This window comes from Mixophyes fleayi, chromosome 3 (assembly GCF_038048845.1).
Source record: "Mixophyes fleayi isolate aMixFle1 chromosome 3, aMixFle1.hap1, whole genome shotgun sequence".
Taxonomy (NCBI): domain Eukaryota; kingdom Metazoa; phylum Chordata; class Amphibia; order Anura; family Limnodynastidae; genus Mixophyes; species Mixophyes fleayi.
In genome coordinates, this window is record NC_134404.1 from 271,165,017 (window position 1) to 271,180,267 (window position 15,251).

Genomic DNA, 15,251 nt, shown 5'->3' on the forward strand with positions numbered 1-15,251 from the left:
TGTATAGACTAGCTGCTGAAGACTGTCATTCTCACAACATATAGGTTTACATGTGTTAAGAAATAATATCTCTCCTGTTTGTCTGATCTGTCAGGTGTGCACTACTGCTGCAACCATGTGTAATATCAATCCTGCAGTTCACTGATTTAGCTGGCTGCTAGGTAAACAGCAATAAGCTTCTCTTCAGCTCCCAGTCTGGCAGCTGTACTATTACTTACCACACCCATGCAGCTAATTATCTTGCAGTTTCTGATTGGTGCTGTTGACTTTATAAACCTCTTCCTGGCAGAATACCAATGCTGGTGATAGTTCCTGCTTGACCTAGTGTGCCTTGTAACCTAACCCGACCTGTTCTGTTCTCTGTATTTGACCCGGATTGTTCTAAGGATTCTGCTGTGTTCTCCACTCCTGACTCCTAGCTTTGTTAAATGGATTTGCTCTCATATCTCTACGTGCCATAACCCCTGGATTGTTTAAAGTATTTTGCTGTCTTCTCTACTCCTGATCCATGTCTTTCTGACTGAGTTCTGTCAAATACATTCTAGTTGCTCACTACCTGCTACCATGTTCTGTCTACTCCACCAGGCAAGTGCTGGATCAACAACTACTGAGCTACTACCTGAGCTAAAATCCTAGGGACAACCGAGTACTGTGTAACATCACTAGTTCCTCAGAAAGAGGGCTACTAAAGGTGAGCATCTCGTGAACAGTTGAGGATCTCACACTAATTACATGTGTAAAAAAACCTTTAATATCCTTAAATAAAAAAAGAGCTTACAAGAGTTCAAAAATGACATACCTTAACCTGGACTCCATCTCTTGGATTCTATCATTCAGGTCTCGGTTTTCCTGAAGAACTGCCTGCATGGCCAATTCTGCTCTTGTCTTGGAGGTAGCAAACAGACCAGACTCTTCCTCTGTCTCCTGCAGCCTTGCTCTTAAAGAGGTGATCATAGAGGCCTGGCGTGCATTGCTTTCTTTATAATTTTCTAATTCAGCCTTAATCTCTTGCAGAGACACTTCCTTGGAAGAGATCTTTGTCCGAAGATCCAGCAACTAAATGAAAATGAATATATAATATGGTATAAATATAATTTTCTTTAGAAGCCCAGGCTTCAAGCTCATATCTAACAGAGGTTTATAATCCTGGTGGACTTCCCAACTTCCTCATATGTTATGTGGCTCAACTGGCACAGTGTATCAAGTGCCATTCTCCGTAGCATCAGTCTGTACTCGCCCTAAAATATGCTACCCGTTGTCCACCTGGACCCACTACAACAGAATGTATGATCTAGCATCAGTTCCCTCTCCCCTGATCCATCTGTGGGGTAGGCAGGACTTTCCTGTTGCACTTATGACTTGGAGCAAGGGGAGTCTAAATTCATCAAAAATATTATAACTGAGCTTGAAATGCAAAATTGTTAGAATACTCTGCTGAAATTCTGCAAACAACATTAAATGGAAGCTGCATAACAATGTCTATAAAAATGTAACTTCAAAGTTTTCCCTTTATATTCTGCAAGGATTAAATGGAACCAGGGTCAGACTCAGACACAAGGCACTAGGAAGGTGCCCTTCGAAAATGGGGAGATTTAGGAGGTGAGCTCCTGTCTTCGTGGTGAGTGATGCCCTGCAAACCTGGTACTGGTTCGGATGGTAGTACTGGAGTATTTTTAGGGGAGGGGATGGGTTTTGGGGTAGCCTAGCACTAAAGAAACACAAGGCATGCCCCGAGAAGACGTTGCCATGTCCTCCGCATCACCCTTCTTTTCATCGAGGGTACACCCATATTAACGTTTCACTTGAAGCCCTCCGTATAGGCATGACATTGACATTGAATGGATATTATGTATCTGAAGCATCAATAAGCAAATTATTATAACAGTGTTGCAGTGGAATCAGGGTTTGACTGAACAATAACATTTCATGAGTGCTTGTTTGTTTAGATAAAAATATATAAATAATTATTTTAAATTTGCCTGACCAATACATATTTATTGTGAATGCTAAAATCATTTGTGAATTTTGACAAACTAAGCAGAGTAGGAAATCTTAAGTTCAACAGAGTTGTATCATCAAAATCATTCTTAATATTTAACATACTAGTGCATTTCCTTTCAAAGTAAGATATCAATTTCACTATATTTATTGTTTTGTTGCCATTACTGTTCAGTATACAGCATTGTTATAGCCTGATTTTGTGACTGTTTCTAATGTTATCCATGAATTGGGTTTAGTCAATAACTAAACCTAGCAAGACATACTGCCATATCATAACCAATATTGGCCATTTGGTAAGAGATCACAGCTTGTGTGGCCATAAAACTACCCAGCTAAAAACCTGATTAAACTTGATCTGTCACTATCGGACATTTTGGTAAATGCTACTGGAAGATGATAACTATAGGCTCTTGGATGCAGCATCTTTTTGCCAAACTAACAGGATCTATCAAAGCCGGGAAAAGATCCGGCTGCTCGGCTCAACAAGAACTGCCTTTGTGTGTCGTCAAACTAAACACTGAATCTGATGGTTCAGCCAAATGACAGAATCAGCACATATTGTCCAGCTTAAATCCCCTTATATATAAAAAAAAGACTGAAGGAGAATCACCACTCCGAATAATGCTCAACCAAACTGTACAATATAAGTTAAGCAAATGCATCACTATCAATATTATTTAATTTTACATGGCACTGAATATAACTGTTCTAACTGAACTTATTACTCATGAAAAAATGATAGTGTTAAGCAATATATTTAATCATCTAGAAAGACAACATGGAAATACAGTAATGTCTTTGGAAAATATATAGGATGGGGTAGAAATTAATTAATATGATTTACAAAAATAAATAACTTCATGCTAAGGACATTGTTGTTTAGATTTGCATTATCCATTGTTTTAGAAAGGAGTGCTTCATAACTAAAAAAAAATTACTTAGAATTATATTGTGATATTGAAAACACTTACCTCCGACTGTGCAGTTTCATATTTTACATGCAGGCCAGCCAGCTCACTTTGGGAATTTTCAGCAATTAGTCTGCAATGATTCATCTGTTCCCGCGAGACCGGAATGTCCACAAAGTCGTAGGCGGACTGGCATAGAAAAACAGAATACCTGTCAATGCCACCGAATGATGTTCCCAGCCTTGCAGAGCAATGCACTATGACTCACAACAGACAATAGCAGAGCTATAGTGATAATATCTATTCATCTGTTTTGCACTATGGGAAAGGCATAAGTACAAAGTACAATTGCTACCACATCAACTTTTTCAAGGCTATGGCATTTTTTTTCAAGGTATAATGAAACCTCTGAATAAAGCAACACGCGGAACTGCATTTTAAATTCTTTTTTATCTTTAAAAAGTATAAATATATTTGAAAATCTTCAATAAAGGGAAATTATACTGAAAAATACTTATATTTAAACACATATAGGAACACTAGGGGGTAAATGTATTAATCTCCGGATTTTTGAACTCCACGCCGAACTCGCGGGAGTTCAAGAATCCGGAGATTAATACATTTACCCCCTGGTCGCCCCTTGGTATTATTCATATTACCACGTGTAGTTTCAATGTACATCCTTCTGATTCAATGCTTTGTTTCGACAACACATGTTGTTATGTAAATAAAGTCATGGCAACAACAAAAGTATTGTCAGTTCTGCTGTTCTTACATATATTGCACCTGCCTGGCAATGTCAACAGGCTTGATGTAACTATTGTACAATCAAATGTTCTTTATTGTCTAAAATTATTGGTGTTGGATACACAAATTACCACTCCAGCAACCTGCAGGGTTCATTAATTAATTCACACATCAGTTTTTTAAGAGTGTCAAGCTAACTATCCATCTGCAAAAGAGCAGTTATTATTGATATTGAACAGATAATGGTATTAACACACGCTGAATAGGTCATATGAAATCTGATGACAAGGACTGATTTACTGCTTGAATTAATTATTGATTAGATATACTAACCAAGGATACTTGAGTCAGCTAAATTTTAATTTGTTTTCAATTTTGTGAGTATGAGGTCATATTTATTCTGCTCTTTTGCACGAGTGAGTGACATCTAAATACATATGTCAGTCATGTAGGTTGAGTGACACAGTGTTGTTGTACTGGGTAGACAAATTTGATAAGGCCGGAACCATATTGATGATGATTATTATTATTATTATTATTTTCACCATTGGCTCAAGAAAGGTGCAGAGGGGAAATGAACAAGGGGCCTGATTCATTAAGGATCTTAACTTGAGAAACTCCCCCCCCCCCCCCCAAAAAAAAACAAAAAAAAAAAACAGCGAGAGAGCGCCCGCGCATGCGCAGCAGCTCCGTTTCGGCAGCACTGTACTATACAGCAGCCGCGGCGCTGTCAAAGAAGCATCCACGTCATAGGTAACATCTACATCTTTTTCAAGCCCGCAGTTTAGTAAATCTAGTCCCATGTCACATTTTCATAGGTACTGCAACATAGGGTATGGCTAAATCCCACCTACATATGTATAATATTGTAAAGAGCTTTTCAATATACAAAATGAATGGGTTAAATTAAAAAAGAACCACGACAAAAATAGGTTTATGTACTTTAGAAAAAAAGTTTTCCAGATGTCCTAATTAATATGTATAAGGATCAGTTTTAAGAAAAGGACCTGGAGTCCAAAAATACATCAGTGAAACGTCACTGCTGCAGCCACAGCCCCCCATTCACAGCAGTGAATGCCATTGAAGTTCCATGCAATCTTAGTTTGTTCCAGCCAAAGGGAGGACTGTCTTCTTTTATCCATTTCCAATTCACTGCAGATAATATCATCACTCAGATAGTCCAGCAAGCGCCGGGCATCTCCTGGGGGAGGTGGATCATCTACAGATTGCTGTCCGAACAGGGTTTTTGGTCATTCATCCAGGTCAATGCTTTACAAGCAAACTATCATATGTCTGCCCTCCTTCCACTTCTCACAATTCCCAGACTCCCTATAATTACCTTGTAAGCAATTGGTCAGTAATGGTAACAAATATAAAAAATGCAAAAAAAACTATAATTTTTAAAGGTAGTTTAGATAGTATGGGCTAGATTTACTAAGCTGCGGGTTTGAAAAAGTGGGGATGTTGCCTACAGCAACCAATCAGATTCTAGCTTTCATTTATTTAGTACTTTCTACAAAATGACAGCTAGAATCTGATTGGTTGCTATAGGCAACATCCCCACTTTTTCAAACCCGCAGCTTAGTAAATCTAGCCCTATGTCTCTGAGACAACATTATGAATTATCTATAACTATTAATATCTTTGCATTTCAAGATGACTAATAGAATGGTTTATGTATGTGAGAGATTATAATCTAGAAGGTATGTGGAAAATAAATCTAAATATTTACTTATGATAACATTGAACTATATTTGCTATTTAACTGATTTCCTTCTAAGGATGTAAGTAATAATGCACTGTATTAACCACTTAGTACACATAAAACAAACCTATTACACCATACTAACACTCTTAGTAACTGGCTTGTTTATTTGAAAACAACAGTAACTACTAGTTGTAGACACTGCAGGAGGAGGAACCACCACTCATCTTGGAAACGGATCATTCACCACCAGCTTCAGAAGGGAAATTTGGAACACTGGATGGATCCGAAAAGAAGATGGTACCTGTAGCCTGTGGAGAGCCACATTGAGAACACCGTCTACTTTGGTCCAAAAAAACTTTCTGGCTAGCTACAACTATCCTGTAGTGTTTTCCACAGTCTCTGACAATCCTAATTATTTGTCTGCCAAGGGAACCCAGGAGGTGGTATATGAACTCGGAATGACCCCCGAATGGAACCTGTTGTTGATACCCCCCGTGGAGTCCTGCACCTGGTTGTTCCATGCAAGCAACTGGGACCAGTTGTATTAGGAATCCAAGAAAAGGCACCGCAGAAACTGTTTGAGGGATTGGTTGGCACGCTTCATCTGTCCAAGTCAAATTAGTAGCCCCTTGCAGAAGGACCTCCAAAACCTCACCATAAACTGAACACCTCTGTCGGATACTATCTCCAAGGGAAGTCTGTGCATCAGGAAGACCTCATTGGTGAAGAAGTTTTGTAACTTGTATATCTGAAAGTCCTTTTGTTATTTTTTTTTATATAATAAAGCATTGTGATTTTCTTTGTCATATTAAACTCTATTTGATAACATTCTGTGTTTGTGCTTTTAATGAATTCACATGTCTGATAAGTTTGACTGATTTAAACACTGCATAACTAAATACAGGTAATTATTTGTTTTAGAATACTCTCAATTACTTAAGTTGTTAAGTTACGTTGTAATGTGAGATAAGTCAGGGTGTAACTGAAAAGTTCCTCAAAGCCTCAGCTGTGGAACCAAATTTTGGTGGTGGCAAAACTGGGTAGAATAAAGTGAGTCTAAGTTATCATTTTGGGGGATTTTAGTCAATTTTGGACAGACCAGGTTGTTCTGTAATGATTAACCCTTTCACACTCACATGTCACGTCTGCAATGGTAAGTCTTGTCATGACACTCAGTATAACAGATATACACTTATATCTATATAAAATCTTGTTCAAAAGTGTTTTTAGAGTAGTGCATATATGTTTTTCATGACACTCGGCCTGTCTATAGATTTTGATTTTCTGTAGCAGTGCATAATAAGGCATATTTGTTTACTTAAGATGTGTAGAAAAATAAAGTGAAAATAGAGTCTTCTAATAAACTGACATAAATTTCATTCCAATCTTCAGATAAATCTTTAATGCATTTTTTCCTAAGGTAATGTAGTTGCTTTGCTAACTGTATTGCTTAGGGTATGATTTCATCCATCTCTCAGGGAGCCCTAACCGTACATGTTTTCCAGGTCACAAGTAAAATAATTATCATCACCCGTGGCCAGGGCCGGATTAACCATAGGGCTAACTGGGCTACAGCCCGGGGGCCTATGGCATCCAGGGGGCCCTTGAAAGTGCTCAGCAGCAGTATTGATCGGTCGGGAGCGGGGGCGCCCCCGGCGCGATCAGTGCTGCTGAGCACTTTCCCTGCAGTCCTTCTCCGGCGCGCTGTAGTCTCCTTACTGAGGAGATCTTGTGAGTCTCACTCTCACGAGATCTCCTCAGTAAAGAGAGCACAGCGCGCCGGAGAAGGAGGTAAGTGCCGGGGGGGGGGGGCGCGCGGGCAGCTCGGGCAGCTCCGATCACAGGGGGGAGGCCGCAATCAGCTCCGATCATGGGGGGGGGGTGGCCCTCACGGGGGAATGGAGGCCCCCTTAGCCCATTCCCTTAATCCGGCCCTGCCCGTGGCTTTTTTAAAATGTGTCAGTCAGTAATGAATACACCTGTGCTACAGCAAGGAGATATGGAAAAGATACACTGTTAGGGTTCCCTAAGGGCTGGATTTGGGTTTCCTGGCTTAGAATGTGCAATGACAAAAATTTAATTCACAACTTTGTTCAGGCATGATTTGTCATTGGGCAAAAAGCCTATTCTATTTGTCCAATGTATGTGTCTCTCAATTGTATGTGTATCTCACCTCTCATTCAAGTGATGTCACTCTCCTAAAAGATAGATCCACCCAAAATGTAATAACTGATAAAATTCACCTCTGGTGCAAAGATTCTTCTATGTGGCAGGCCCCTCCCCCTCCTAAAGCTTCAACAGTATAACTGTGCACTTAATTCTCCTACTAAGGTAGGCTTGTTTTAAAAAAGGCATTGTGGATGTCAATGCATGAATGCGGTGTTCCTAAGAAGGGGCATCAACTAATCAACTGCCTGCTTGACACAGTAGCACAAACGATTATAACCAATTTATTAAAGTCTACTGTTGTCATGTAAGTCAGTGGTCATCTGATTATCAGACATATAATACATTCTATTGGAACCACCACTTTTGAGGTCCCAGAGTAATGTCACGCTGCCAGAACATTGGGGTTCCAGCTGAAAAATCTTTGAGTATCACTGACTTGAGCGACACATACGCATTAAAACTTTGCCTATTTTCTATTTTTGTCCAAATTGGCTGACATGCAGGGTGTCTGAAAATCTCTAAATTGTTATTGACCAAACTCTGATCTAATTGGAAATGATCTGCCAAGCCAGAAAATCCTGTCTGTTTAGGAGTTCATCAGCATGTGTGTGCAGTCAAATAACCTCTTGAAGGAAGTTTAATTAACCAGTCTGCCAAACAACTACATCTGCCCAGTTTTGCCAAAACATATGTCACTAAAATAGGTAAATATCTGACTGGATCTGAAGACATTGCTAGCTTTAGGAACACATTGAATACAAAGAAATCAGGACTTAATTGTTCTTCCCATAGCTTTTATTACTCCAAGTAATGTGTTTTCTGTGAAACTCACACCTTCAAGCTCAATACAACGTCTCTCACCCAGCCATAGTCTTTTATATAAAATATATATTTTTACACTACTAATTTCTGTATTTGCAGCATTCACTTACCTTTAGTATTTCACCTCTGTTCTTATTTCTGAAACACAACAAAAAAACAATTAAAATGTTGAGTTCTCTTTTTGTGCCTTCTTCACTTTTGCATTTTTATGTTGATTTGGTTCAACAGCAAATAACTTTTATCTCTTTAAATATATAACAATTTTTTTTATTTGTTTTTTTCCTAGTTTTTTATGATCTGACATGAAAGACAAACATACAATTTATTCTTTACACTTTCTTAACCAGTAGATACTTTAAAGAATCAAAGAAAACTCTAATAAGTAACTGATAGTGGCAGAAATGTTAGACTCTGGATCAAACAGCAGCAGACATATCAGCTAATGTTACAGATGGAATAGTGTTTATTGTAGTGAACAGCATACCCTGACACATTGGGCTTGATTCATTTTCGAACGCAACTTGTGTTTAAACAACGAGCACGGAATTTAAGTGCATTTCCGACCGTATTCAAATTCAAGTGGATCTCAATATAAGTTTCCATTTGAATCTGTCTAAATGTTACCTGCCATATGTTAACAGACAGAACACAGTGCAGGATATGCACATGCATATTTATAATATAAAGTCACATAAGAACGCATGCAAATCTGTACAGCGCTGCGGAATCAGTGGCGCTATATAAATAAATGGTGATGAGGATGATGATGCAAAAAAAATGTTTCTAAAATAAATTAACATAATAATAATACTATAATCATTAGTACATGCATAAATTAGGATGTTTTTAATGTGTACATACAATGTATGTTTAAATTCTCTCTTACTTGCATACAAATGTTCTTTGATATCTAGTGGCACACATGCGTGTAGTTTTTAATACAGAGACTATGCAGTACCAGTTACCACTATAAGTCGGCGCTTACACCAGCCCTGTAGCTAGTGCAAATGATACGGCAAAAAAACCACAGGACTTGAATTGGCAGCATCTGCACTGGCACGTCCCTCTGCGCGGTCCTTTCTGTAGATTGCCTTCGTTTGTCCGATCCTTCCCTGCCCCGTTTTGCCCTCAGGATGTAGGCAGTTATAAGTGCGATTTGCGTTTGGACATGAATTTCATGCAATTGTGTTCATTGGCATAAAGTCCGTTTATGAGCATTCGCAGAGCTGTTTCACACAAGATACATACGACTGAACATAAATCAGGCCCTTAATGATTTTTGCAAATAACGTAAATTTCCAAAGCTACCCGGAGTTCGGTCATAAAATAGAGTACATTCTGTTCTTAATAATTTGCCATTGTACTCTGTTCACTGCAACAAAGTCTATCAGGTCCGACCCTCCCTTCACACATAGTTTAAGTGACACTTAAATGATGTGTGCTATGATACACAGTTTTAGGGAACAGTTGACTGCACTTTTCAATTACAATGCCACTATCCCTGCTAACTGCCAGCCCTCGGGCATTTGCATCTTTACTGGTTTGCTTTCCATATACTGCCTGTGTACTATACTCCCAGTCTCTATACCAATCGCTACCTGGAACCTAATCTAAATCTTTACTATGCTAAATTTAAGTCCTAGAGGCATCTGAGTACCTGTGAGAACATGACACTCTACGGGAAATGCGGCTTGCTATAGGTGAAAACTTTTCTCAGCTGTAAAAGGTACATGAAAAAGACGTCAGTGTGTAGAACCCACACACTTCCCATATAGGTCAATGATTTCCATGGTCAGACCTCTTTGAGCTGATTAAATCATGTTGTGAACATAGCTGTATGTCGATACCACCAGTGGTATAAGTTACATTCAAATTTGCCGTGGGTATGTGTCCAAAAACAAATGGTGTCCCACTTGACAGCATGATATGCTGGGAGGCATCCACATGATTCAGGTTTCAAAACAATGGTTCTCAAACCAGTCCTCAAACCGGCCACATTTTATGGGTCTCCTCACAATGGTTAGTGTGCAAACAATATGATATATCTAGGTTTGTAGGAAATCCACAAAATGTGCTATTGTGATGTCCTGAGAACCAAAGTACTAAAATGCTTAGTACAAACTATTCATGTGTACATTTATGTAGAACATTAACTAGGTGCAGAGCATGTAAATATGTTTTACAAGGCACAAATGAAATATCCACTATTCATTACTCGCAAAATGCACAAGGAGCTCTTTGCTGCAAGCATAATTGAATCCCTATGCTACTATATATGCAGGTTTTTCACATATCCATATCAGTTAGGAGTAAAACAGACTGCAAAACAAGTATTTCATAAAGAGGACTTTTCATGGCTTTTGTGATCAGTTGTTTGTTAATCCACAACATTTCTCATACCTCTTAGCACTCCTGGTTCCCACTACATCATCTATGAGTTCCATATGTCTCCTATGAGGATTGAAGTTCTCTTGCTCCTAGGAATAAACATTAAGACAATTAAAATAATAATACAGACACATAAGATACAAACTAAAATATATCAAAAGTAAAGCGTGTATGGTGCCTTTGTTTTACTTCTAGAAATAGCTTTATAGGGACGAAAAAGTGATGTATTGCTTATGGTTTGCATATAGAGCATGGTGAGTGTCTCCTTGTAGTCATACAATAGATGGCACCACAGCCTAGAAGAGACAGGGAATATTCACTGTTTCATCATGAAGTCTGCCCAAAAAGACAAATATTTGTGTTCAAGGCAGCAGCCATGAAGTTGTCTCTTCTCCAGTGCATTGATATAAGATATATTTTTAGCACTTCTTATTTTATGTTTTTATGTTCACTAATATACTTTGCAAGCGAGCAGTACAGTCTGTCTGCATTAAACTATGGTTGGTAGATTGATATTATTGTTAATATGCTGTTTATCTCTACTAAACGAGGTAGAGCAGCGTTATACATTTGGCTTAACTTTTTGCAGCCTCCACATTCTGCAACTACTCCGCATTACTGTACATATTTGGACTGCACTGTAGAAAACCACTTTTATTTATATGCATTTTACTAAAGTGAAACCATTATTTTAAACTATACATTGCAATATCCATGCTTTGACACTCATTCATGGCAGGTGGTGAATTAACAAATATGAGTAAAACCATTTAGCCACCCCCCTATATAACTATGAGGTTGTCCTCATCCAACTGGGCTGGGGGCATCTCTTCCAGTGAGGATGGCAGATTACCAGTTCAATCCCAATGGGAAGCTGACCTTCAAATGATCATAGCTGATAAGGACTGGGATCTTATTTTTCTTAATATATATTATAAGATGTCAAAATGCATTAACCATTCAGAAATGCTTCTTGAGCTTTTGCACAGAAACTACCTGACTCCTGAGAGATTCCACAGATTTTTGCCTGACGTGCCCAAGTTTTGGTGGAGGAACTGTGGTGAGGTAGGGAGCTTGCTCCACACCTTCTGATCATGTCTGAAGCTGCAAAGCTTCTGGATGGATGTTTTTCAGCTGATTAATATAGTAAGTTCCGTTGTTTTGGCCCCTTTCTCTGGAAAACTCTCTGCTGCACCTATACTCCCCTTCTCTTCAAAACCACAAGAGATATGTAACCGACCATATACTTAACAACACTAGAGCAGCTATCGCCCAATCCTAGAAGTCTCCCTTCCCCCTGCCTCTTTCAGTTGTTACTGCCAAACTCCAGAAGAGCTACGCTATAGGGACTCTGGGCCTCTCATATTCCGCATAAGCTTGTTCCCTCTGTCTTAAATGCCTTGATTGGAGCAGCACAGTTATCCTCCACTATGTAAAACCAATGTGGTTTTAATGGTTTAAAATGTATAACTCTAGCTATTGTCTGAAGTACTTGATTAATGTACCTTGAACTGCCTTCACTTTGATGTCCTTCCTCCCCCCTTACTTTCCTTGTTATTCTGTATGTTTCCTATTTTGTTTTGTTCCCTAAAATTTCAAAGATTTTACATGTTAAAAAAAAAATAAAAAAAAACATTGTTAGGATGTAGGATCTTGAACCATGTGTTTTCCACTACATTATATTAACATATCTAAAATAATTACTGTATGAGTTTGTGGCACAAAATAGTTGTGCAAAAATAGGGTCATGGGGACCTGCACTAAACAGTGCCAGTACCCAGGGGCGCACAGGCGGCCGCATCACATGACACAAGATGCGGCCGTGTCAATTATGACGTGGCCACATCACGTGTCATGTGATGCGGCCGCCTGTGCACTGTGGCGGCCGCATCGTGTGTCTCTCCCCTGCGATTCTCCGTCTGTCCACCCCTCCCCTTAGATTGTACGCTCTTCTGAGCAGGGCCATCTCTCCTCCTGTTTCCACCACTTCTAACTCTGCTCTCCAGCTACTTTGCCCTCCTCCTCAAGGGCCCTCCTCCCCCTCTGGGGGTCTCCCTGTCTTCCGCTCCCTCCTTTTGGGCCCCGTCATTCCCCCCGCCCTCACTAGCTGTGCATTGAGCTTACTGAGTTACTGTGCTTTATGTTTACTGTACTGTGCTGTCTCACCTTGTATTGTAATTCGTTTTTGTCCCTGTACGGCGCCACGGACACCTTGCGGCGCCCTATAAATAAAAATTAATAATAATAACAATAACGTGGTGCAGCCGCCTGTTCGCCGCTGGAAATATGCAGCACTTGCATCCACGGGGGGGACAGCCGGCCCAAACAGTGGTAAGACTGAGCGGCCCGGTGGGTCGATGCCCCCCTGCCCCCCGGCCCAGCCCGCCCCTGCCAGTACCCATATTTAAGATCCAGATTCACAGGTTAGAACTAATTTTAAATATCCCATTTTATGCATTAATTATTAACATGCAATTGTTGTACAATTTCACTTCTACATATTTGTGCTTAGATTTTCATTTAACATAAAGGACCATATTGTACTCATTGGTCTGTGCCAGCGAATGATTTAAAACAACAAGAAGTGGTGATGAGTTGTGTAGTAACAGCCAAGCATTCAGGAAGCATATAGGTAAGGCAGAACACTAGCTTCATAATATATAAATACCAACATAAGATAGACACCAAGGAAGAAATATATCAAGCTGGGAGATTTCCGTCAGGTTTGAAAAGTGGAGATGTTGCCTATAGCAACCAATTAGATTCTAGCTGTCATTTTGTAGAATGTACTAAATAAATGATAGCTAGAATCTGATTGTTTTTTTAAACACACCGGAAAACTCTCAGCTTGATACATTTACCCACAAATCTACACTTAGTATAATCAGATTACACTATACTAACCTTCTGTAAAAGTGTAAAATGTGACACTATTAAATGTCTTCTTAAACATTCTCGCAGTAAAGTCTAATATAAGCTGCAGGAATACAGAACTCTTTTTCTGTGTCTACAGTGCAAGTATCATGGTTACGACACTGATGATGTCAACATTTAAACACGTCTTTCAGAGCATGGATAAAGGGGTAGAAAATGTCACAGGATATATGGTAAATATAGTACAAAACGTACAAAATATTGAACACTTTCTTGGCAAAGACATTTTATACATGTACCTTTCAGTATTCACGTTAGCTACTAGCAAGCAAAAATAATAGACTAAAAAAAACAGAGTTTGCTTAAATTTGCATTAGGCTATAGCCAGAAGTGAAACTTTAAAGTGTGCAGTTCTTTGTATTAAAATAACGTTTCCTTTTGTTAATGTTTCTCTGACAAATACAGGTGCATTCATCAGATCATTTTCTGTGAGTTTTTATCGACTTAATTAGATTCTGGTGATTCTGGCTCCAGAGACCTACAGCATCTGCTTGTGATGTTGACAAATTATAGTTTATTTCCAAGTGCTACTAAGCATTTCATTCTGTGTGCCAGTTCTGTATGTAAGTAAAGGACTAATAACCATATCTTAAATCATAAAATGTTAAGATGACCTCGCAAATTTCAGATGCAGTTGCTGAGAAAACCATGGGTAAAGTAAGTGAGGCCCGATGTATTACACATATTTTAATAAAAACAAACATTTTAATAACTTTGTTTTACAAAACGATAATAGATAATAAATAAAATGTTTTAATCAACACAACTACTATCATGAGTACCTCAGCATCACCTCGTGACAGAGGCAGGGTTGGAGAGAGTGAACGAAAAGCTGCATTGCTGTTCACATCAATCTGTCTACTTCCATAGGTTGCTGCAGCTCTTGAGACGCTGGATGGAGATGGGCGATCGCTGTTATTGTTCAGGCTGCTGTTACTCATTATCAAGGGACTGGAACACAGGTTTCAGGAAAATGAATGATGAATATTCCCCTGACTCTCTCTGCTGACAACTCACAAGCAGAGCTCTGCCAGCTACACCAGTAGAGCACAATGTTACCAGGACACTTTGCTGCGTAGCAACGTGTATACACAGTTACACACAGGGGCTGTGCTTGTGGAGGAGGGGTGTGTCACACAATGTAATAAGTAGATGTAATGTAACACAGATAACAACAACAGTGCAGCTCATACTGTCAATACAGTTCATCTAATATAACAGCAAGCCAAAACTCTTGCAGCAACTTTATAAAATTGTCATTGTTATCTGAAATATACCCCATTATCAAGTGTCCATGCAGCTCATTTTTCCCCCAAATAAGCAACAAATACAGCAAATATGTGTTTTGATACTTTGTCATTCAGTTCTAGCCTAGTAAATTAAGTATGAATGACAATTTATTTAACTAAAATACATCTCATGCTCCAATTTTCTGCACAGTCAAACAAAACTTAAAATACTAAAGGGTCTCCGGCGCTAATAGGCAATAAACAAACAAATGAATATAGATAGGACATCAAGTGCAGCAAATCAAACAGAGGAAGTGCAAATCCTCTAAATAAATATAAAAACAG

General features: G+C 39.0%; 1 protein-coding gene across 1 annotated transcript in view; it reads right to left on the reverse strand.

Annotated features, from left to right (window-relative positions):
* Window positions 1–14,675, reverse strand: part of CCDC170 (coiled-coil domain containing 170) — a 63,113-nt gene extending 48,438 nt beyond the window's left edge. Inside the window, exons 1-5 of the mRNA XM_075200714.1 lie at window positions 14,460–14,675; window positions 10,756–10,832; window positions 8,466–8,493; window positions 2,973–3,098; window positions 800–1,056 (exon numbers count right to left, since the gene is read on the reverse strand). Coding sequence (XP_075056815.1) covers window positions 800–1,056; window positions 2,973–3,098; window positions 8,466–8,493; window positions 10,756–10,832; window positions 14,460–14,618 — 647 coding nt within the window. The 5' untranslated portion in view covers window positions 14,619–14,675. The remainder of the gene's footprint in view (window positions 1–799; window positions 1,057–2,972; window positions 3,099–8,465; window positions 8,494–10,755; window positions 10,833–14,459) is intronic.
* Window positions 14,676–15,251: the final 576 nt, after the last annotated feature.